This window comes from Scyliorhinus torazame, chromosome 3 (assembly GCF_047496885.1).
Source record: "Scyliorhinus torazame isolate Kashiwa2021f chromosome 3, sScyTor2.1, whole genome shotgun sequence".
In the NCBI taxonomy this organism is placed as follows: domain Eukaryota; kingdom Metazoa; phylum Chordata; class Chondrichthyes; order Carcharhiniformes; family Scyliorhinidae; genus Scyliorhinus; species Scyliorhinus torazame.
Window position 1 is genome coordinate 24,799,610 of NC_092709.1, and position 23,300 is coordinate 24,822,909.

General features: G+C 47.7%; 1 protein-coding gene across 1 annotated transcript in view; it reads right to left on the reverse strand.

Moving 5' to 3' along the window:
- Window positions 1–1,107: 1,107 nt before the first annotated feature.
- Window positions 1,108–23,300, reverse strand: part of LOC140408349 (PH and SEC7 domain-containing protein 3-like) — a 32,025-nt gene continuing 9,832 nt past the window's right edge. Inside the window, exon 4 of the mRNA XM_072495432.1 lies at window positions 1,108–3,173. Coding sequence (XP_072351533.1) covers window positions 2,967–3,173 — 207 coding nt within the window. The 3' untranslated portion in view covers window positions 1,108–2,966. The remainder of the gene's footprint in view (window positions 3,174–23,300) is intronic.

Genomic DNA, 23,300 nt, shown 5'->3' on the forward strand with positions numbered 1-23,300 from the left:
CGGCACTGAAAATTCTATGATTCTATAATATCTGTCTGCCATTCAAGGTGTCACAATAGATTCTTCCCACTTTTCGCATCTGATGTTTACACAAGAGGGTTTCCCGCCCCGGTTTTGGATGGGTGGGAACGGTGGCAGGGGAGGGGAATGGAGGTTCAAAATGACTTTTACACTTGCATGATTCCCCTGCTCGATTGTCCCCACCCGCGAATGCATTAACAATGAACGGGTCTCCCCGCTGTAACGTCCCCTCATGTAGTAAAGGTCCCCATCCCCACCCAGCAACAGGAAATCACGCCAGCAGGGTTTGCAACAAATGGGCAACTGGTAAGCCAAACCCACCGGAATGCACAGGTAGGTACACCCCCTCGGGGGGGGGGGGGGGGGGGGGGGGGGAAAGAGAGAGAGAAAGAGGGTCATGCCGGGACAGTACCCAAGGCGTCCATTAAGAAGTTATCTTTCAGGAGCATAAGTTGCCGTCCTGCCAGCATGATGTCGTGGGACCCACCTCCTGGGTTTATTTTGCAACACCACACCACCCCCCCAAATTTGGTGGGAAAAGCCAGCAGCCAGCGGGCTACACACTGCTTTACCCACCCGAGTTGACACTTAGAAAAAATAAATGAGAAATGTCCGCCACAGGTTTAGATATACTCAATGCACCTGCAGGATGGAATTCCCTCTACTCAACTCCAACAAGTACGTTTACCCCACCATTGCATTAACAACATACTGCAGCTTCTTTCTGTTACGTGCACCAACCACTCCTGTGACCTTTCTCAAGGTAATGTCCTACTGAAAGCATATTTTGTTCAGTACCTGAGTTGAGGCCAACAGAACTCAAGTTTATTGTGCCTCTCGAAAGCAGGTAAAGAGAGCACACTCGCGTCCCTTAGCTTTGGACTGGCTACATCTCCAGAAACTGGGAGAACACCACATTTCCGTCAAGGCATTAAGCAGAACATTTTCTCAGATGACTTGTGCCCAACTTGTGCTTGCTCCTCCTCTTCCACCAATAGGATTTCTACAAACCTTTGAATCGTGCATTGCACCAAATGAAAGAATCAAACGACACATTGCATTTTAAACAAAACTCAGGAATCACTATAACATCCATTTGAATTTATTGGTGTGAGTTCTTGTCTCTGTGAGAGGACAGCATGCAAAACAAGAGACATGTGTAGCAGAAAGAAGGCTTTCTGCACACTATTGTACAGTAAATCTATTATATACAGACAACAAAAATTGATCCACTAGGCTATAGTAGAGAGTCAAGATGCAACAAAGTCAATAAATATCGTAATCGCACAGAGAAATACCAAGTGGCACTGAAAAGAGACACCTATTTGCACCTGAAAATACATTACTTAGCAGATACCACTTTTCACTATAAATTTGATCACAGCCTTTCATTATCCACAGATGCAGAAGGTTTGACTGGCATTCGCAAGGCAAGGGGGACGTAATTTCTTTATAGAAAAGAGATGAGATTTTCACACTTGACGAAATGGATTGAGTCCACAATCAGGCACAGCCTTGTGCTCTTCCTTCAGGTGCAAGACCCCCTACTTGACTGGTGCGGCGAGAGTTAAACTACAGCCTCGTTGCAATGGAAACTCACTAACAGCAATGGCTCGAAAGGCAAAATGCAATTTCCTACTTCAAACAAAACTTCCATTGGATCAATTGTAATTCTCCTACAATACTGTCTCTTTAACCTGTCTTACAGATGACAGAACTTGCCCAAGAATAAGTGCCTGGAATTATACAAAAAAAATGGAAGACAAACACATTCTTAAAAAAAAACAAGGTGGTCAAGCTTTATGTATTCTGTTTAAAGTGCACTATAAATACTAATCTTTCAAGATACAATCAAAGAATTCAGATGGTACCTTCTATATATTTGCTATATTCTTGTCAAGGAAACATCATATACACAGGTAACACGTTTGTCTGGCATTTACAGCAAGCTTAAAATGGAGCCACATGATCATTTAAAAACAAAAGTGTTTTAAAATATTTTCCTTCCAACACTGTACAGAATACAGCCTTCTGGCTCAGTAGCAGCTATGGACCTGGGATGGGGTGTGCAAGGAGATTGGGTGACTGGCACATGGTGTCTGAAATGTTGAACTATCACTTGAGTGGTCGGCATGGAGGGGAGGGAGAGAGAGAGGTCAAAACAAAGTTACCTTAGAGTGGAGGTCCCTCACAAATGTATCTGCTTGAAGGCAAGACTGAAATGCACTGCACAAAATAATGCAGCGGGCAGGACGATTAAGGGAGGGGAGGAGGGGATTAGACAATGAGAAAGTTAAAGGAACTATTTGCTAATTAGCAATGAAGAAAAATCAACCAGGCATTCAGCCCAATAGCTCTTGAAAGAATATTCATTTTGTCGATCTCCAGTAAGCTGTACTGTACAAAGCATTGTTTCTTTAAGAAAAACATATCCACAGAAACATTCATTTCACTAGGCTTCAATTTCCTCTTGAGTGTGTTTGGTTTTAAATAATTTAAAGAATTTAAAAAAATGAAGGACAAGGTCAGCAGCTATCTTGCTCCCTATTTTGTACATAGAAATTCAGCCAATGACAATTCTCCGTTTGTGAAATGACACATATCCATTTGGCACTCATTGTTAGGACCTCTTGTGTAAACCTTCGACTGAGTGACCTTCGATAGCTTTCAAAATAGCAGGCCAACAAATAGGAGTCTGTCTCTTTAAGGCAATATAAAAGAAAACGTCAATCCACAAACAGGTGGGTCAACAACCAAACAAATATATAAAAGCTACAGGAGTGTCTGCAAACAAAGGATTACCATATCAGTCATGTTCTCACAATTTCTGTAACCAAAAGTTGGCATCTAAATAATATTTTACACAAAAATATACAAGTCACAGATTGCGTCACTTGATTATGTTTTGGCGGCCGAGGGCTGGGAGATGATTTCCTGCTGAGGAATTAAGTCTTCTGCTTGTTGTTGGCTGTATCAGGCCTGTAGTCTTTCCTTTCGGAGACATTGCGTTTGATTTTCGCATTTACAGGATACATCTCTTGGTTCAGTGATGGGCTGGAGTGCGACTTTTTCATCCCGTTGCCATCGGTCTCCACGAGCATATCTGGTCCTCCTTCCTTCAAGAGCTTCACATAAGTCTCATATCTGTTTTTCTGTAACAGAAGTCAGCATTGTAACAATTCAGCACAAGGACAGAACACTGCACTTTCAAACAGAGAAGGGTGCATTATCCATGAGGCCAAAGGTCAATTGTAAACACAAGTTCAAGCTTCCACAAGGCACAGAGCACACAGATGCTTTAAGACCTCATTCCCCCTTTAAGGATCCGATAGAAACTAACCCCCATTCTCTTTTCCCTCCCCTCTATCTGACTGCACCAGATGATGAGAGAGCAAACACATGTCCAGTACATAGATCTCGGGTGGGGTTTGCCGGCCTCCCAGTGTGTTTCTTGGCAGCGGGTTCTCAATCCCGCCGCTGTCAATGGGAATTCCCGATGAAGCCACCCCTTTTCACCGGGAAAACTGCGGGCGAGGGTGCACTGCCAGCGGGACCACGGCCGGAGGATTAAGGCCCTCATCAACACTTCTTGACTCACCACTGAAGTTATAAGAATTGTTAAACGTTTACACCCATTATGACTCTGGATATACCAATTGATCATTTTCATTGTGACATCGAAAATGGATATTTGATCCCTTTGAATGGAGGTTAAAGTTAAGCTTTGCAAGGCCAGATGTAGTTTAGATAGCAGGAAGTGGTTCTTTCCCAAAGAATGGTGAACATCTGGAAGGCTGACTGCTCAGCTTGGGTCCTGCCAAGGTCACTGGGCTCCTGACCTCATTACAATCTTGGTTCAAACATGGACAAAAGAGCTGAATTCCAGAGGTAAGGCAAGTGACTGCCCTTGCCATCAAGGCAACATTTGACCGAGTACGACATCAAGAAGCCTTAGTCAACTGAATGCCGACTCACTGAATTCTTTCAAATTCTTGAGAGCTGGGCCTGTTTCTGGCTGTGACAGATATCACCTTGTACAAAAGATGTAGTATTATTGGGGCCAGCATAATCTCTGTAGTTTTGATTGCTGAAAGATGTCAGAGAGGAACTGTGCAATGTGCGAATTGGCTGCTGTGTTTACGACAGTAGCTACTCTTCAAGAGCAGCTCATTGGGTGAAAGCTCTTGAAGTTGTAAATTGCGCTGTATAAATGCAAGGGCACTCTTTCTTTAAATTAAATTTCAGTTGAACTCCTCAGGCCTAGAACCAAACATGTCATTAAAAGTTCTCCTTTGCTGCTCACACAGAAGACTCCCTCATCAATACATTGCCACTTGTGAGGCCATTGAGTTCAGGCACAAAGCACTTTGGAGCAACCCACTCAACAGACTTAAAACTTGATTAAGTTGTCAGAGCTATGCTGACTCAGTCATCAGATCAACCACCCTGTGCGGAACTAACCTTTACAAACCAGCACAGACACAGGTTAGATCCCCAGGTTCGCTGATCTCAGCCAGTTTGTTTTGTTAATTGTATTGTCAAGGTTATGGATACGTAGGTGAAGGGCATAGCTTAAGTACCTTGTGCACATATAAAGAAGAACTTCCGTAAACTGGTCCAGACAGCGGGTAATTGAGGGTGTCATTCAGCCAGACTGCTTCTCGTTCGTGGTTACATCCACGCATGGGTGTCCCTGGAGAGGGAACATGAGGTGTCCATCGACACATTTGAGGCTCTCCGCAGCCAGGTTATTTTTTTTTTAAGAATGAATTTAGAGTACCCAATTACCCTGGACAATATCCAGGCTTGGGCTAACAAGTAGTAAGTAACATTCATGCCAGGCAATGACCATCTCCAACAAGGGAGAATACATCACCTCTTGACATTCAATGGCGTTACAATCGATCAATCCCAACTATCACCATCCTGGGGGGGTCACTATTGACCAGAAACTGAACTGGGCTAGCCATATAAATACTGTGACTACAAGAGCAGGTCAGAGGCTTGGAATCCTACGGCACGTAACTCATCCCCTGACTCCCCAAAACCTCCACCATTTACAAGGCACAAGTCAGGAGTGTGATGGAATACTTACCTGGATGAGTGCAGCTCCAGAAAGTCTCAAGAAGCTTGACACCATCCAGGACAAAACAGGCCGCTTGATTGGCACCCCTCCCGCAAACATTCACTCCCTTCACCGCTGACGCACAGTAGCAGCCGTGCATATCTTCTACAGGATGAACTGCAGGAACTTACCAAGGCTCCTTAGGCAGCACCTTCCAAACCTACGGACAGCTACCATCTAGAAAATCAACAGGTCCCGGAGATCACCAATTTGCCCTCCAAGCCACTCACCATCCCGACTTTAACTATATCGCCGTAGCATTACTGTTACTGGGTCAAAATCCTGGAACTTCCGAACAGCACTATAGGTGTACCTGCATCATGTGGACTGCAGTGGTTCCAGAAGGCAGCTTACCACCACCTTTCTAAGGGCAATTAGGGCTGGGCAACAAATGCTGGCGTTGCCAGCCATGGGCACATCCTGCAAATGAATTTTTAAAAACACAGCGAGCAATGATCTGATCCGCCGGAGAGTTTAAAGTTCTTAAAACTCAAAGTTCTGTACTCCCAAACAACCAGCTCACCAGTTTATTTTAAATGTACAAAGAAGGACTTCTGGCGAACTGGGTGTTGTTTCGGGACGAAGCGAACATACGTAATGCTGCACTCTGTAAATAAACTTAATACTGGAAAACAGGATTGCTGTCCGATTGCCCACTTCACCATCTGTCTTCAGGATGAATGAACAATTATGTTGGATGAGGAAAAGTGAGGGCTAGGTTCCATACAACTGGAAAATGTCTGCGTGAGCACATGAGGTAAGGGCAAGATCAGGCCATACTCTCCATGGCTGAATAAATTGCCAACACTTACCCTCAAGGGTCACGTGCGAGGAATGGCTTCTTGGCCTTGATAGCAGGACAGGGGAAGAGATGGGACTTGCGTGACTGTAGCCCAGGAATATAAGTGGCTTCGAAAGAGCAGGGCAGAAAAATGACTCGCATGATATCCGCATGATAGGAATCATGATCCTCGTTTCTGCAGGATGAATTCTTTCCCTATCTGATACAACAACATCAGTGATGGGATAAAACAAGAGATTAAAATACAGCGGGGAACAATCCCAACAATGGAAGAGGCACAGCAGATCAGAGAGTCAGTGTAACTGTGCATTAAGAACTGCAGAATGTGCTTGGATGGCATACATCTATAAATTACAATTACAACACTCTGAGAATAGAGGCTGTCAGGAAATTCTTATTTAAAAAAAAAGATGGCTCAACTGTATAAAACCGTGCTGCGTACTCAAAGGAGCTTCAAATTTCAAACTGAGTTTCCCCTCATTGCCATTAGATTTAGCCTTTCTGATCAGTGAAACTCAGTGTGAGGGACTATGGCAGAAATTAGCAGACTGCTGAAAGTGAATGACTGAATGCAGCCATCATCCTTCTCCTTAAACCCACAAACATTGTATACATTGCAGTGTCCTCGATTGCACTGATTACAAATAGTGTCAGCACATTTAATGTTACCAAAGGGCCTCATGCATCAATTCCTTTATCAAGCTCATCAGTCAATAATTTAATTACTGTTACACTGAATTAAGGAGCTGCTAAATGAATGCTAAATAATTACTAATGGTGCTGTTTGTATTTTAGGCTCTGATTAAATGGTGGAGTAAACCCTGTGGGAGTCCCGACAGGACAGTCATTAGTTTTTGATGCAAACAAATGCACTGCAGTACACCCGGAGGGCACATCTGGTTGCTGGTCGATGAGGTGCATGGAAATGCCCCAAGTTGCAAAGAGGTCTGCACCCTTGTACATCCTTCGCACATCAATGTTCCATCGCGGTGAAGGTCAGAGAACGAGAGGAAATAAATCAAGCATTTCCTTTCTAATGGGGTGAGGAAAAGTGAAAAGTTATTGTCGCCTCAACCCCAAGATGATGGCGGATGAAAACTCAACTTCATTGTTCCATTTTACAAATGATACTTGGCACTGGAAGAACAATGTATAAGTTGTGATGTTATGGGCTGTGTTCTCTGCTTCCCACCGCCGGCGAGAATTGCAATCAGGCGAAGAATAGTGCGCAATGGAAAAATCGCAATTTGTGCCTGCTGACGATTTTGATGCCATGTTACGGTCCCCCACTGGTGGCGTTAGTGAAGTTTATGTCCCGCATCAGCTGGCCCATGCATAACCCTCATTTGCATGGATTAAATCTCATTAGTGGGTGGGGCACCGTATGCTCCATCCCCCCACAATGCTCCACCCGTCTCAGGCGGAAGGCACACGGACGCAAATTGGTGCAAGTATTTACAAGCAGGGCCTGGGCCCCATGGCTGTTGAGGGGGAGTGAGAGGGTAAACAAATTCAAAACTCTTCAACATTATCGGGTTTGCTGGGGGTGGCTGCCTGGGCAAGGAGAGTAGCTGGAAATGACTTGGTGCCAAGTCCTTGGACTCTGGGTGTCCCCCTCGGGATCAGGATGGCCAGGCATAGACTGTCATTGCTGTAGTATGTGAATTTAAACACACCCCTCTGGTACTACTTACAGGTTCCTGGCTGTTCACACTGCTTACCCGAACAGGCGCCGGAATGTGGCGACTAGGGGCTTTTCACAGTCACTTCATACTTGTGACAATAAAAGCTTATTATTATTGCACCCTTTTCTTTTAACATAAATGTGTTACTTTTTGCCTATTTTAAGACTTGCGTCGCACCACAGGCTGCATGTAGGTTGCAACTACACTCGGTTTGTGATATCTCTTCTTCTTTGTGTAGGGAAGGTGTGTGAAATGCAGCTGTATCAGAGCCCAGTGTGTAAGAGTGGGCAGCCAAGCAACATGCGCTGAGCGCCTGGAGAGAGGCAGGAAATAGCCTTCCGGACAAAAAAGAACAACGCAGCACAAGAACAGGCCATTCGGCCCTCCAAGCCCGTACCGGTCATGATACCACTCTTGGCCAAAAGGAGTGCAAGATTTGCCAGCAAATTGTCTTTAGTTCTATAGATGTTGCACAGGAGCTGCTGCCTCTCAGGAGTGGCACATGTTGCTTCAACTGGTTTATCTGAAACCTCCTATGTGTCCAAAAGGTTGGTGAGCTGCAACTGGTGTGTGGGTGAAGCACACATTCAGCTTTGTGGGCTAGTTTGCTTCTCATTTTATCCCTATAGCTCGTGTCAGCAGCAACGTAAATAAGAGAGTCAAATGTGTGTCTCTCTCTTGTCAGTGCACAGCCTCTCCATCGGCAAGATGTCCAAAGGCGGGCTGATGTCCAAATATGTCACTTTCCTGCAAATCCTGCAACCAAACCGATGCCATATGGAGTCGCTATGTATTCCTTTGGACTCAACCGGGAGGACTGTGAGGTGGACCCAGCCCACGGTCGCCATAAATTGTGTCCAAGTTTGTATCCTGGAGAAGACTGTCGAGAATTCTTCCAGAGAGTTAACACAACATGGGAGATAATAGTTACAAATGATAAGCCCAAACTGATTGGCATAGAGAGCGGGTGCTATTGTCCCACTGGTCAGCCACTGCCCACCTCGTCAGGTGGTCCCCGACTAGCAAGGCACTGACTTGACGCAGCCCATCAGTTCCTACGGGTGCTCAAAGCTTAGAGTCTCTGCTCAACAAATGGACAGAATCCATCGCACCAGACAAACAAATTAAAAGAAGATACCAACTCTTCGATTAGCAAACTGGAATGTCAGGATTACGTGCACGGGACTGACAGACGATTTCCAGCTCGTCAATACGCACAAAAGACAGCCATGATCAACATGTTGATCAGCCTGATAGGCTGGACACTGACATGGCTTCACAACAGGAAGCCAGGCTCACCAAGAACTGACGACTGAAAGAAGAACATTACACCTTCATCTGGTAGGAGAGTTCAGAGGAAATACCTTGAGCAAGGCGTATGGTTTGCTGTAAGGAATTTACTAGTCTTAATGATAGAACTCCCCCCCCCCCCCCCCCCCCGCAAAATGGTTCACAATGTATTCTCTCTAACTGCCTCTAACTCAAACAGAGCCAGTTAGTATCTATTCTCCAACGCTGAGCTCCACTACAGAGGTGAAAGAGCAGTTGTATGAGAAGCTTGATACTGCTATCCGAAGAATCTTTAGGTCAGGACATCTTTACCTACAGAGGAGTTTCTTTTTTTTAAAATATGTTTTATTGAAATTTTTTTCCCAAACAACAATTTTTCCCCTCTTACAAAGCAAACGCAACAATAACAATACAGAAATTTTTAACAATACACAAGTAACAAAACCCCTTTATCTTTGACCTAAACTAAACTAAACGCCCCCCCCTCCCCCTGGGTTGCTGCTGCTGGTCATCTGTCTTCCCTCTAACGTTCCCCTAGGTAGTCGAGAAATGGCTGCCACCGCCTGGTGAACCCTTGAGCCGATCCTCTCAGGGCAAACTTTATCTGCTCCAGTTTAATGAACCCCGCCATATCATTTACCCAGGCCTCCAGTCCGGGGGGTTTCGCCTCCTTCCACATGAGTAGGATCCTGCGCCGGGCTACTAGGGACGCAAAGGCCACAACGTCGGCCTCTTTCGCCTCCTGCACTCCCGGCTCTTCCGCAACTCCAAATAAAGCTAACCCCCAGCCTGGTTTGACCCGGGCCTTCACCACCCGCGAAATCACTCCCGTCACTCCCTTCCAATACCCTTCCAGTGCCGGGCACGCCCAAAACATATGTGCGTGGTTTGCCGGGCTCCCGCCACACCTCCCGCATTTGTCCTCCACTCCAAAGAACCTGCTCAATCTTGCTCCCGTTATGTGTGCTCTATGTAGCACCTTAAATTGAATCAGGCTAAGCCTGGCGCATGAGGAAGAGGAATTTACCCTGCTCAGGGCATCAGCCCACATACCCTCCTCTATCTCCTCCCCTAGTTCTTCTTCCCACTTTCCTTTTAGTTCGCCCACCGACTCCTCCCCCTCTTCCCTCATCTCTCGATAAATCTCTGACACCTTGCCCTCTCCGACCCACACCCCTGAAAGCACCCTGTCCTGTATCCCCTGTGTCGGGAGCAACGGAAATTCCCTCACCTGTTGTCTAGTAAACGCCCTCACCTGCATATATCTCAAGAAATTTCCCCGGGTCAACTTATACTTTTCCTCAAATGCTCCCAAGCTCGCAAAAGTCCCATCTATAAATAAATCTCCCACCCTCCTAATTCCCAACTGGTACCAGCTCTGAAATCCTCCATCCATTCTTCCTGGGGCGAACCTATGGTTGTTCCTGATTGGGGACCCCACCAGGGCTCCCCGCACCCCTCTCTGTCGCCTCCACTGTCCCCAGATATTCAATGTTGCCGCCGCCACCGGGTTCGTGGTAAACTTTTTAGGTGAGATCGGTAGCGGCGCCGTCACCAGCGCCTCTAAACTCGTCCCTTTACAGGACTTTCTCTCCAGTCTTTTCCACGCCCCTCCCTCACCCTCCATCATCCATTTACGTATCATTGCCACATTGGAGGCCCAATAGTAATCGCCCAAGTTCGGTAGTGCCAATCCTCCTCTGTCCCTACTACGCTGAAGGAACCCCCTCCTCACTCTCGGAACTTTCCCTGCCCACACGAAGCTCGTGATGCTCCTGTCTATTTTATTTAAAAAGGTCTTGGTGATTAGCATAGGGAGACATTGAAATACAAATAAGAACCTCGGGAGGACCATCATCTTAATTGCTTGCACCCTGCCCGCCAGCGATAGAGGCTGCATGTCCCACCTCTTGAAGTCCTCCTCCATTTGTTCTACCAACCGTGTCAGATTAAGTCTGTGCAAGGTTCCCCAGCTCCTAGCGATCTGAATCCCCAGGTATCGGAAGTTTCTTTCCACTTTCCTTAGAGGCAAGCCTTCTATCTCTCTACTCTGGTCCCCTGGATGTATCACAAATAATTCACTCTTCCCTATGTTTAGCCTATACCCCGAGAAATCCCCGAACCCCCTCAAAATTCGCATAACCTCTATCATCCCCCCCGCTGGATCCGACACGTATAACAATAGGTCATCCGCGTATAACGAGACTCGGTGTTCTTCTCCCCCTCTAATCACCCCTCTCCATTTCCTGGAGTCTCTCAACGCCATGGCCAGAGGTTCAATTGCCAACGCGAACAACAATGGAGACAGCGGGCATCCCTGTCTTGTTCCCCTATATAGTCGGAAATACTCCGATCTATGTCGACCTGTAACTACGCTTGCCGTTGGAGCCCCATAAAGAAGTCTAACCCAGCTAATAAACCCGTTCGCAAACCCAAACCTCCTTAACACTTCCCATAAATACTCCCACTCCACCCTATCAAATGCCTTCTCAGCGTCCATTGCCGCCACTATCTCTGCCTCCCCCTCCACTGGGGGCATCATTATCACCCCTAATAGTCGTCGCACGTTAACATTCAGTTGTCTCCCTTTTACGAACCCTGTCTGGTCTTCGTGCACCACCCCCGGGACACAGTCCTCTATCCTCGATGCCAGTACCTTTGCCAACAATTTGGCGTCCACGTTCAATAATGAAATGGGTCTATAGGACCCGCACTGCAACGGATCTTTATCCCTCTTCAAAATTAACGATATCGTCGCCTCCGACATCGTCGGGGGTAGAGTCCCCCCTTTCCTGGCCTCATTGAACGTCCTCACCATCAACGGGGCCAACAAGTCCACATATTTTCTGTAATACTCCACCGGGAACCCGTCTGGTCCTGGGGCCTTCCCTGCTTGCATGCTTCCCAGTCCCTTAATAACCTCATCCACCCCAATCGGTGCCCCCAGGCCTACCACCCCCCGCTCCTCCACTTTCGGGAACCTCAATTGGTCCAGGAACTGCCGCATCCCCTCCTCTCCCTCTGGGGGTTGAGACCTATACAGTTCCTCATAGAAGGTCTTGAACACCTCATTTATCTTTCCTGCCCTTCGCACCGTGTCTCCCCTTTCGTCTCGAATTCCTCCTATCTCCCTCACTGCTGCCCTCTTTCGCAATTGATGAGCCAACAGGCGACTAGCCTTTTCCCCATATTCATACCTCCTCCCCTGTGCCTTCCTCCACAGTACCTCCGCCTTTCTGGTGGTCAGAAGGTCAAATTCCGTCTGGAGTCGTCTCCTCTCCCTGTACAATTACTCCTCCGGGGTCTCTGCAAATTCCCTATCCACCCTTAAAATCTCCCCCAGTAATCTTTCCCTTTCCTTGGCCTCTGTTTTCCTTTTGTGGGCCCCAATGGAGATCAGCTCTCCTCTGACCACCGCTTTTAGTGCTTCCCATACCACTCCCACAGGGACCTCGCCGTCGTCATTGACCTCCAGGTATCTCTCAATACACCCCCGCACTCTTGCACACACTCCCTCATCCGCCATCAGTCCCACATCTAATCGCCAGAGTGTTCTCTGCTCCCTTTCCTCTCCTAATTCCAGGTCCACCCAATGTGGGGCATGATCCGAAACCGCTATGGCTGAGTACTCAGCTTCTTCCAACCTAGAGATCAATGACCTTCCCAAAACAAAAAAATCTATCCGGGAGTACACTTTATGGACATGGGAGAAGAAGGAAAACTCCCTAGCCTAGGTCTAAGAAATCGCCATGGATCCACTCCCCCCATTTGGTCCATAAACCCCTTAAGTACCTTGGCCGCTGCCAGCCTTCTTCCGGTCCTTGAGCTGGATCTATCTAGCCCCGGTACCAGCACCGTATTAAAGTCCCCTCCTAAAATCAAGTTTCCTACCTCTAGGTCCGGTATACGCCCCAGCATCCGTCTCACAAATCCCGCATCGTCCCAGTTTGGGGCATACACATTAACCAACACGACCTCCATTCCCTCCAGCCTGCCACTCACCATTACAAATCTACCTCCGCTATCTGCTACGATGTTCTTTGCTTCAAATGCTACCCGTTTCCCCACCAAAATGGCCACCCCTCTATTCTTTGCGTCCAGTCCTGAGTGGAACACCTGTCCCACCCATCCTTTCCTTAGCCTAACTTGGTCCGCCACCTTTAGGTGCGTCTCTTGGAGCATAACCACGTCTGCCCTTAGTCCTTTCAAATGCGCGAGCACTCGGGCCCTTTTTATCGGTCCGTTCAGGCCTCTCACGTTCCACGTGATCAGCCTCACTAGGGGGCTACCTGCCCCCCTCCCGTGTTGACTAGCCATTACCTTCTCTAGGCCAGTCCCATATCCCGCCTCCGCGCTCCCGCTCGCTCCCCCAGCGTCGCACACCATCCCCGCCCACCCACTCTTTAGCCATTTCCTTTTGGATTTCCGCAGCAGCAACCCAGTTGTCCCTCCCCCCCTCCCTGCTAGATCTCTTTCTAGCATGATTGCTCCCCCCATATTACTTCCGTAAGTCAGCTGACTTCAACTGACCCCGGCTACTCCTGCTCACTCCTCAACCCCCCCCGTGTGGGGGAACTCCCTTGCGCCTGTCTTCCCGCCTTATTCTTTCTGGCGCGGGAACATTTACCTGACCCGCCTCTTATGGCGCAGCTCCCTTTCCCCTCCCCCTCCCCTTCCCCATTCTCCAACTATGTCTTTCCCCCCTCACCGGCACCCACATTTCCCCAATGTCTCCCCCCTTCCCAATTTACTTCTCAATTAACTTCAACCATAACATTAACAATAACATTTCCTGCAGCATCAGTCCCTCAGTTCCGATCCAATTTATCTTCTTTGATGAAGGTCCATGCTTCCTCCGCCGTCTCAAAATAATGGTGTCTCTCCTGATACGTGACCCATAGTCTTGCCGGCTGCAGCATCCCGAACTTCACCTTCCTTTTATGCAACACCTCTTTGGCTCGGTTGAAGCTCGCCCTCCTTCTCACCACCTCCGCACTCCAATCCTGGTATACCCGTACCACTGCATTCTCCCATCTGCTACTCCGCACCTTTTTAGCCCATCTCAGGACCTCTTCTCTATCCTTAAGGCGGTAAAATCGCACGATTATCGCCCTGGGTGGTTCTCCCGCTTTTGGTCTTCTCGCCGGAATCCGATTTGCCCACTCCACCTCCAAGGGGCCCGTAGGGGCCTCAGCACCCATCAGTGAGCTCAGCATCGTACTTGCGTACGCTCCACAGTCCACTCCTTCCACACCCTCAGGGAGACCCAGTATCCGAAGGTTCTTCCTTCGCGCTCCATTTTCTAGGGCTTCGATCCTTTCAGTACACTTTTTATGAAGTGCCTCGTGCGTCTGTATCTTTACCGCCAGGCCCAGGATCTCGTCCTCAATATCTGTCACCTTCTGCTCCACCACGCGGAGCTCTGTCTCCTGGGTCTTTAATGTCTCCTTGAGCCCCTCAATTGCCTGTAGCAACGGGGTCAGCACCTCCCTCTTCAGCAGCTCCATGCACCGTCTCACAATTTCATCCTGCTCAGGCCCCCATGTCGCCTGCGCTTTCTCCGCCGCCATCTTGTACTTCTCTCTTTCTGACACTTTGGTCGACGATTCCTCGCGCTGCAGCCGCCGCTGCCGGTTTTTTCCTTCTTCGTTTGGGGGGGGGGGACTCCCTTCTCACACACCCCACACCGGGTTGCGTCGTCGAAAAATTCCCCGTTGGGGCTCTTAAAAGAGCCCGAAGGTCCGTCGGAGCTGGAGCCGCCGAAGCGTGCGGCTAGCTAGGCATCACCGCAACCGGAAGTCCCTTCAGTGGCCTTGATGAGGTCTTTTCACAGTTGTTCCCTCTGCTGCTAGAATTCACCTTTGATACAGGCCCTCAGGTCAGCTTGCAGCTTTAAGCTTGCCCTTCCCCCGCCTGCATGCTGGAAGAGGCCCTGTTTATCCTGCAGTTGCAGCCAAACCTTTTACTGTTTCTGCCGTGTCTGGCAACCCAGAGACATACCCTTCCTGGGGGACACTGTCGGGGGAATATTGCAGCCTTCTTCCCACACCGGGAAATGTCAAACAAATGCCGTGGGGGCCCTGTAAAAGAGCCCAAAAGTCCGTTCCAAGCAGGAGCTGCCGAATATGCGACCTAGCTCTGCATAGCCGCACCCGGAAGTCCCTACAGAGGAGTTTCAATGCAAGAGTGGACACATGGACCATGAAACCTTTTGAGAAAGATAAATGAGAATGGAAAACGACTACTTGAGCTTTATTGCTACCAGGAGGTTTGTGCAACACCTTCCTTCAGAACAAACCATGCCACAAGGTGTCCTGGGGACATCCAAGATCAGGGCATTAGCACCAACTAGATCAGATCATCACCAGACATGGTTCTCTGAACAGCATTCTCAGCACACACATAGCTAGCACAGAGCTGACTGTATTACAGATCACTCCCTGGCGTGTACTTGGGGTGAGGATGCAAGCCTTGAATCTTTTTCATTCAAAATGGAAATGAATCAATGTGAGCCATATAGCCTGGCCAGAATTTAAAAAACAACAGCTCTCTAGCATTCCCATGCAGTTAGTGCAGAAGTGGCATGGAACATTCTTCAAGACACGATCTACAATACTGCACTCTCAACATAGAGGAAGCAAGAGTGGAAAAATGCTGGTGGTTTAAGGCTAACATTACGGTCATGGAACTGGTCATTGAAGTCCAGTGGTCTGCGTTCATTAATTACAAGAGAAATCCATGCGAGAAGATTCAAAATGCATTAAGAAACGAAAAAAAAAGAAATGAAAATCGCTTACTGTCACAAGTAGGCTTCAAATGAAGTTACTGTTAAAAGCCCCTAGTCGCCACATTCCGGCGCCTGTTCGGGGAGCCTGGTACGGGAAGAGACAGTTAAAGCAAAGTCCAATGAACTTCTAGGCGATGCACCAATGATTTCTGGCTACAACACTGCCTGAATATCCAGATGTTATTTGATACAGAGTGCTCGGGGTTCGTATGAAAGGGTCAAAAAGGCAACACGTCCATCAGCAAAGAAAACTGTTCCTTTCAACGCAAAGGCCGGGGCAGGGGTGTAGGGACATAATCACCGACTGCAATAAACAATTGGAGATGACTGGAACACTACATTGAGTTGTACACTGGATAGAATACTGTCATCAAGAAAATTCTACAGCCCTAGAAAGCCTGTCTGTCATGGCAGAGCTTGATTTTGAGCCCACAGTGGAGGAGCTTATAGGCAGCTAGTTTGTGATGCAGAACAAGGCCAGCAGCACGGGTCCAATTCTCGTACCAGCTGAGAATTCTGAATTCTCCCTCCGTGTACCCGAACAGTCGCCTGAATGTGGCGACTAGGGGCTTTTCACAGTAACTTCATTGCAGTGTTAATGTAAGACTACTTGTGACAATGAAAAGATTATTTTTATTATTATTAAGCTATTGATTCACTTGCCATGGAAAAAGCTCCAGGTACTGATGCTAATACAGCCTGAACCCAATAAGACTGGGAAACCAGCACGACTGCACCTCCGCACGAACCTCTCTGTCTCTGCTGGAGGGAGGGGGCAGGGATCCAGAATGTGTGTGATGGAAAGATTCTGGGCAGGATTCACCATTGCCCGATGCCGATATCGTAATCGGCGATCGGGCGGAAAATCCCTTCTAACTCCCAAATTGGGGGCGCGCCGGTTTTCTATCCTCCGCCCGCTTTGAAATTGGCATCATTACGTTGCATGCCGCAGGTGCGTGGCACCTCACCTGAAGGTCTTTCCCTGATGCTCAGCCCCCAATGGGCCGAGTTCCTGACCGCGTTGGGGACATGTGGTCTCAGTGGTGGGGAATCTGCCGTGGTGGCTGCGAACTGTGCCCAGCACCCCCACAGTCGGCTGGGAGCCGTGCTGCTCGTCGGGGGGTGTGGGGGTGGGGGTGGGACTTCCGCGAGGGCTGGTGGGGGGTGGCATGCTCATGTTGCTTTCATCAGACTATAGATCCTGGCTAAATGCATCTACCCTGAATCCCAGTGTGGTTTCAGAACTGGAAGATTGGCAAATGACATTATCTTAGTCCAGCAGCTGCAAAATAAATGCTGTGAGCAAGGACACCAATGTGGATTGGCTTCATCAATCTCACAAAGTATTCAACCAGGTGAAGAATTACTCGATACTGACAATGCCACACTCACATTCCAGTCTTGATGAATACCTTCAGCAGCAAATGGACAGAGTCTTTCATGCTTGTAAAGAGTTTGGTTTGACCATCAGCATCAGATTCTGGATGTTGCCATCCTACCATCGATCTGCATTGATAATGTGATGCTGGAGGTTGTTGATAGCTTCACATACCTATGCTCCACAATCACCAGCAAACTGTCACTAGATGCTGAAATCAACACACACGTTGCAAAAGCTGCAGCTGTTCTGTCCAAGTTGAGTAAGCGAATGAAGAACTGACTGAGAACACCAAACAGTGAGTCTACCAAGCCTGTGTCCTCAGTGCTGCAACCTGGCCAATATAAGCCAGTCTGACCATTTTCAACTGTTGCATCCTCGGCACTCCTTGGCAGGACAAGGTCACCAACTTGTAAGTCCTGGGCCTTGCTAATTCCAACAGCATACACTCATTGCTCAGCAATGACATCTGCACTGGCCGTGCCACATGCATCGAATGGATGACAGCCACACCCAAAGACCATCTGTGCGGTGAATTGACCACTCGGTCACGACCTCCTTGCATCCATTCCTCCACAAAGGACATGTGAGATGTGAAGAAAGTGGACATAGACATTGACAACAGGGAGACAGTTGCTGACGGCCATGACATCTGGAGGCTGACTGGAAGGGCAATGGAAGAGGTGAGCAGAAATGAAAAGCTGAGCTGGCCGAGAAGAGGACCCAGAGTTCAGTGAATTGTGCACCTTCTCAGCCCGCTGCTTTCCTCAGCAGCAAATGTGGCAGAGACTGACATGCCAGCATCGGGCTCCTGAGCCATCCCAGGTAAAGCGCAAGACAGAGGTTGGTCTGATCATCAGCATCAGGTTCTGGATGTTGCTATTCTCTCATCTATCAGCATTGTACCTCGGCGCAAACAATCGCCTCATGATGCAGAAGGCCGACACCAAAAAAGAAATAATCCCGCCACAGAATTGATTTAGTTTCGCCTTTCGACAATTTAGTGAAACATACAGATCACTTCAGTGTAACTACTCTTCCCCCACACAAGTTACAATGATAAAGCCCTCAATATGTACGCTCCAGATGAGGTGGCGGATGATGGATGGACACTGGATCAACCAGGAAAGGTGGGAAGGATAAGGGGCAGGGGTTATGGAAGAACATCAGGAGGAGGCACAAGTCTGGTTGTGGGGTTGGGGGGGGGGGGGGGGGGGGGATTAAAGAGATGGGAGCCAGATTAGCTGAGTCAGCGAGGGGGTAAATTGGCAGTTTACGGTAATGGTAGCTGAATGAAGGTTGCCCACAGCACAGTGAAGAAAGAACAAGAATAGGGCCACAGGGTTTGCACACAAGAAAACTCAAAGGGTAAACTGAACCTTAAGTCATCATTCTCTAACTAGGTGACAATGGATTTAATTTGAGGAGGCGGTTGAACAGACAGTTTAGGCTGAAAAACCTCATGCCGAGTTGGGGGGAAACTTAAGACCGTAAGACATAGGAGCGGAAGTAAGGCCATTCGGCCCATCGAGTCCACTCCACCATTCAATCATGGCTGATTTCAACCCCATTTACCCGCTCTCTTTCCACAGCCCTTAATTCCTCGAGAAATCAAGAATTTATCAACTTCTGTCTTAAAGACACTCAACGTCCCGGCCTCCACCGCCCTCTGTGGCAATGAATTCCACAGACCCACCACTCTCCGGCTGAACAAATTTCTCCTCATCTCTGTTCTAAAGTGACTCCCTTTTATTCTAAGGCTGTGCCCCCGGGTCCTAGTCTCCCCTGCTAATGGAAACAACTTCCCTACGTCCACCCTATCTAAGCCATTCATTATCTTGTAAGTTTCTATTAGATCTCCCCTCAACCTCCTAAACTCCAATGAATATAATCCCAGGATCCTCAGACGTTCATCGTATGTTAGGCCTACCATTCCTGGGATCATCCGTGTGAATCTCCGCTGGACCCGCTCCAGTGCCAGTATGTCCTTCCTGAGGTGTGGGGCCCAAAATTGCTCACAGTATTCTAAATGGGGCCTAACTAGTGCTTTCTAAAGCTTCAGAAGTACATCCCTGCTTTTATATTCCAAGCCTCTTGAGATAAATGACAACATTGCATTTGCTTTCTTAATTACGGACTCAACCTGCAAGTTTACCTTTAAAGAATCCTGGACTAGGACTCCCAAGTCCCTTTGCACTTAAGCATTATGAATTTTGTCACCGTTTAGAAAATAGTCCATGCCTCTATTCTTTTTTCCAAAGTGCAAGACCTCGCACTTGCCCACGTTGAATTTCATCAGCCATTTCTTGGACCACTCTCCTAAACTGTCTAAATCTTTCTGAAGCCTCCCCACCTCCTCAATATTACCTGCGCTTCCACCTATCTTTGTATCATCGGCAAACTTAACCAGAATGCCCCCAGTCCCGTCATCTAGATCGTTAATATATAAAGAGAACAGCTGAGGCCCTAACACTGGACCCTGCGGGACACCACTCGTCACCGGTTGCCATTCCGAAAAAGAACCTTTTATCCCAACTCTCTGCCTTCTGCCTGACAGCCAATCGTCAATCCATGTTAGTACCTTGCCTCGAATACCATGGGCCCTTATTTTACTCAGCAGTCTCCCGTGAGGCACCTTATCAAAGGCCTATTGGAGACAAACTTGGAGACAGATAACTGAAATGGGGGATGAATAGTTGTTTGGTTACCGTGTAGAGGAGGAAGAGTGTGCCACTTCTTCCAACTTTCAGATCTGCCACCTTCACAGTAGCATTCTTCCCATTTCTACATAGTGCGCTGATTCTGGGTACAGCGTGCCTCCGAATTAACCTGTTACTTTCTCTCGCCTCAGTTACCTTTTTACAACTTGGAATCTGGTGCACTGAACAAAATTAAGCTTTCAACAAGTCACGTAAACTGACAATGTGACAAAAAGCAACGTCATGACGGAGAGCAGATGACTAACACTGTGTCCTTTGGACTTTCCGGCCCTTGTGCCTGACTTGAATGGATGATTGCCAGAATTGGGAGCAAGTGGGTGTCCGTTCACAGATGCTGTTCTCTGGAAAAGGCATCAAGTTTGGAGCAAATGGATTAAAGTACAAATTGAAGACTGAAATTCATTTCCCTTGATCTATTTGCAATGAGCTCAATTTTTTGTGTTTGGATTGTAAAGGTCTCTCTCGGTACCTGACAGCCTGATCCACGAGGCACTGGAAAAACACCAAAATCAACATCTCATCTTGAAGTTAATTTCCAATTAGAAGAGCAGCGGGCAGAATGAAGCACAGTTTCTATTTCAGATTCTGCTATGGAGCCTCTGATATCTGAAGAGCAAGTGTAAAATCAGCAACCTAAATAGAGCAGATTGCAGCTCCTGATGAATCTTGTGTCGATTTGTTTGCTCTAAACACCTTGTGGTGTAGTATCAAGGATTTGGGGAGGTTTACACAGTATGGAAACACTGCGCTTGTGTTCACTGCTTCGCTCAGTAATTAACAAATTGCCTGCTTCGTATGTAACCTTTGGCTGTTAATTCGTAATCGAATACCTAACCAAACGCCAGCCTTCCAGCAGCTCACAGTCCAATGTTTCTGCTCCTTCAACTGGTCCGCCGGCTCGCTGTCCTAAAAGTATCCTGAAATGCTTTGTTCAAGCTTTCAGCTCCGCTTGAAATCACTCTCTGCCTTTCCTCTTCACTCGCGCTCACTTGTTCTCCCACCCTGTCCAGCTTCCTGACACATGCCTGCTTCATCTCCAGGCAAATAGAGTCCCTGTATTTAAGTAGTAGGAATGTTTGCATCTGGACTGGCGTGGATCTTTACAGCGTTACCCGCAGGTGAGCAGGCTTTAAGCAGGATTTTCCCAATACAGACGGGAATCCAACAGACATCTTGGAAGCTGGCAGGAAGGAGATGTCCGCTTTAAAGCAACAACAGTTGCTTTAAGTAACGCCTTTAACCTTGTAACGCAACCCACAGGAGCGAGAGAAAATAAAACCGAAGACCAAGCCACATATGGAACCATTAGGCCAGGACACAGAGGTAGGTTTTAGGAAGGACTGTACCTAAAGGAGGAGACAGGAATTCCAGTGCTCAAAACGCACACACACAAAAAATGAAAATTCTGTATATTTTTCTAAGAATCTCACATCTCTGAGATTTTTAATCACCGAAAGGAATATTGGTTCGCTGGTGGGATGGTGAGAAGGCATTCTGTTTTGCTTCCCCAGAACCATTCGCAAAAAGAACCATAGATTCCTGAATAAGCTTCCCTCAATTTAAACCGAACATCCTGTAACATCTGGTGTAATTGTAGAAGCAACGTGGTGCTGATAATTTACACAGAATGTTCTTATGACCATCTGCTTAATAAATTAGGACAAAAGCTAGACAAGGTTCAAGAAGAGGTGAAACATCTGCCTGTCAGGGTATTTTTTAAAAAATCCTTTCGGAGGATGTGGACCTCGCTGGTTGGGCCAGCATTTGTTGCCCGTCCCTAATTGCCCTTGAACTGAGTGGCTTGCTTAGGCCATTTCAGAGGGCGGTTAAATGTCAACCACACGGTGTTGGTCTGGAGTCACATGTAGGCCCAACCAGGTAAGGATGGCAGATTTCCTTCCCTAAAGAACATGAGTGAACCAGATGGGTTTTTAACAACAATCGATTATAGTTCCATTACTAAGACAGGCTCATATTCCAGATTTAATTGATTGAATTTAAATTCCACCAGCTGCCGTGGTGGGATTGGAACCCATGTCCCCAGGGCATTAGCCTCCAGATTAATAGTCCAGTGACATTACCACTACATCATCCTCTCCCCGTCAAAGGGTGGAATACAAAAGGCCTCCTCGAAGAGTCCTGAATTTTTTACCTTCTCTTCATTCCTAGGCAGCCCTGCTTTTAAAATACATCCCAGTTGTTGCTTATTGGGACCTGATCATCCAACATTGTTGGATGCTCCTGCTATTTGTCAGTTTTGTTTGTAGTGTCAGAGGTTCAGTGCATCAGGAAAGGTGCTCAGTCATTCTTCAGAATCAGAAGGGTAACATACTTTCACATCAGAAAGGGATCTCTGGCTGAACAGAAGGGTTGCTGCATTACATACATAGATACATAGAACATACAGTGCAGAAGGAGGCCATTCGGCCCATCGAGTCTGCACCGACTCACTTAAATCCCACTTCTACCCCATCCCCATAACCCAATAACCCCTCTTAACCTTTTTGGACACTGGGCAATTTAGCATGGCCAATCCACCTAACCTGGATTAGGTTCTAGTCTTTGGACTGTGGGAGGAAACCGGAGAACCCGGAGGAAACCCACGCACACACGGGGAGAACGTGCAGACTCCGCACAGACAGTGACCCAGCTGGGAATCAAACTTGGGACCCTGGCTCTGTGAAGCCACAGTGCTAGCCACGTGTGCTAGCGTGCTGCCCAAATGAAGTATAAATGGGGGATAGGGGTGCATTTTACTGATCCCCGCCTCCCACTCAATGACATAACAATAAGTCAAGGGTACCACGTTGTCACACGGGTCACTAATTCCCAATGTACACAGGTTCTGTCCACCCTTTAGTGCCTTGTCCGAGTGGCCATTCATGTGCTAGTCTGGACAATTAGATGTGGAGGGAATCTGATGCAAAGCGTGTTGGTGTACGCACACATGTACACGCACCCACGGCAGCAGCACTCACTACGCAATGATGGGAAATACATGATTAACCCCACCCCCCGCCCCAAACCAGGAACCTCTGGTTAATATGGTTTGACATTAGACTGAGCAGTATCTTTAACCACTTAACCAGCGGAAGAACTCAAGCTCTGAGTTTTATTCAGAGTTGCTCCCCGTCTGTAACTTTGCTGGAAGTGTGACAGATGCGTCCTGGCCAAAGGTCAAGCTGACAGCCTCTCACCACATGGCCTGGCTGCGGAAGTTTGGTGCTTCCAGTTTTCCTGGAAACAAGTATTCTCTACATTGAGAGCATTTATATTCACATTTATTCATTAGCTCATAAAATATAGGAGCGGAATTAGGCCATTCGGCCCATCGAGTCTGCTCTGCCATTCTATCGTGGCAGATATGTTCCTCATCTACTACCTACAATATTACAGACCAAGAGCTGGATTGCAAAATCAGCCAGAGCATCTCCTCCCTGGAACACATGACGTAGGAGCAGGAGTCGGCAATTTAGCCTCAGCCTAAACACC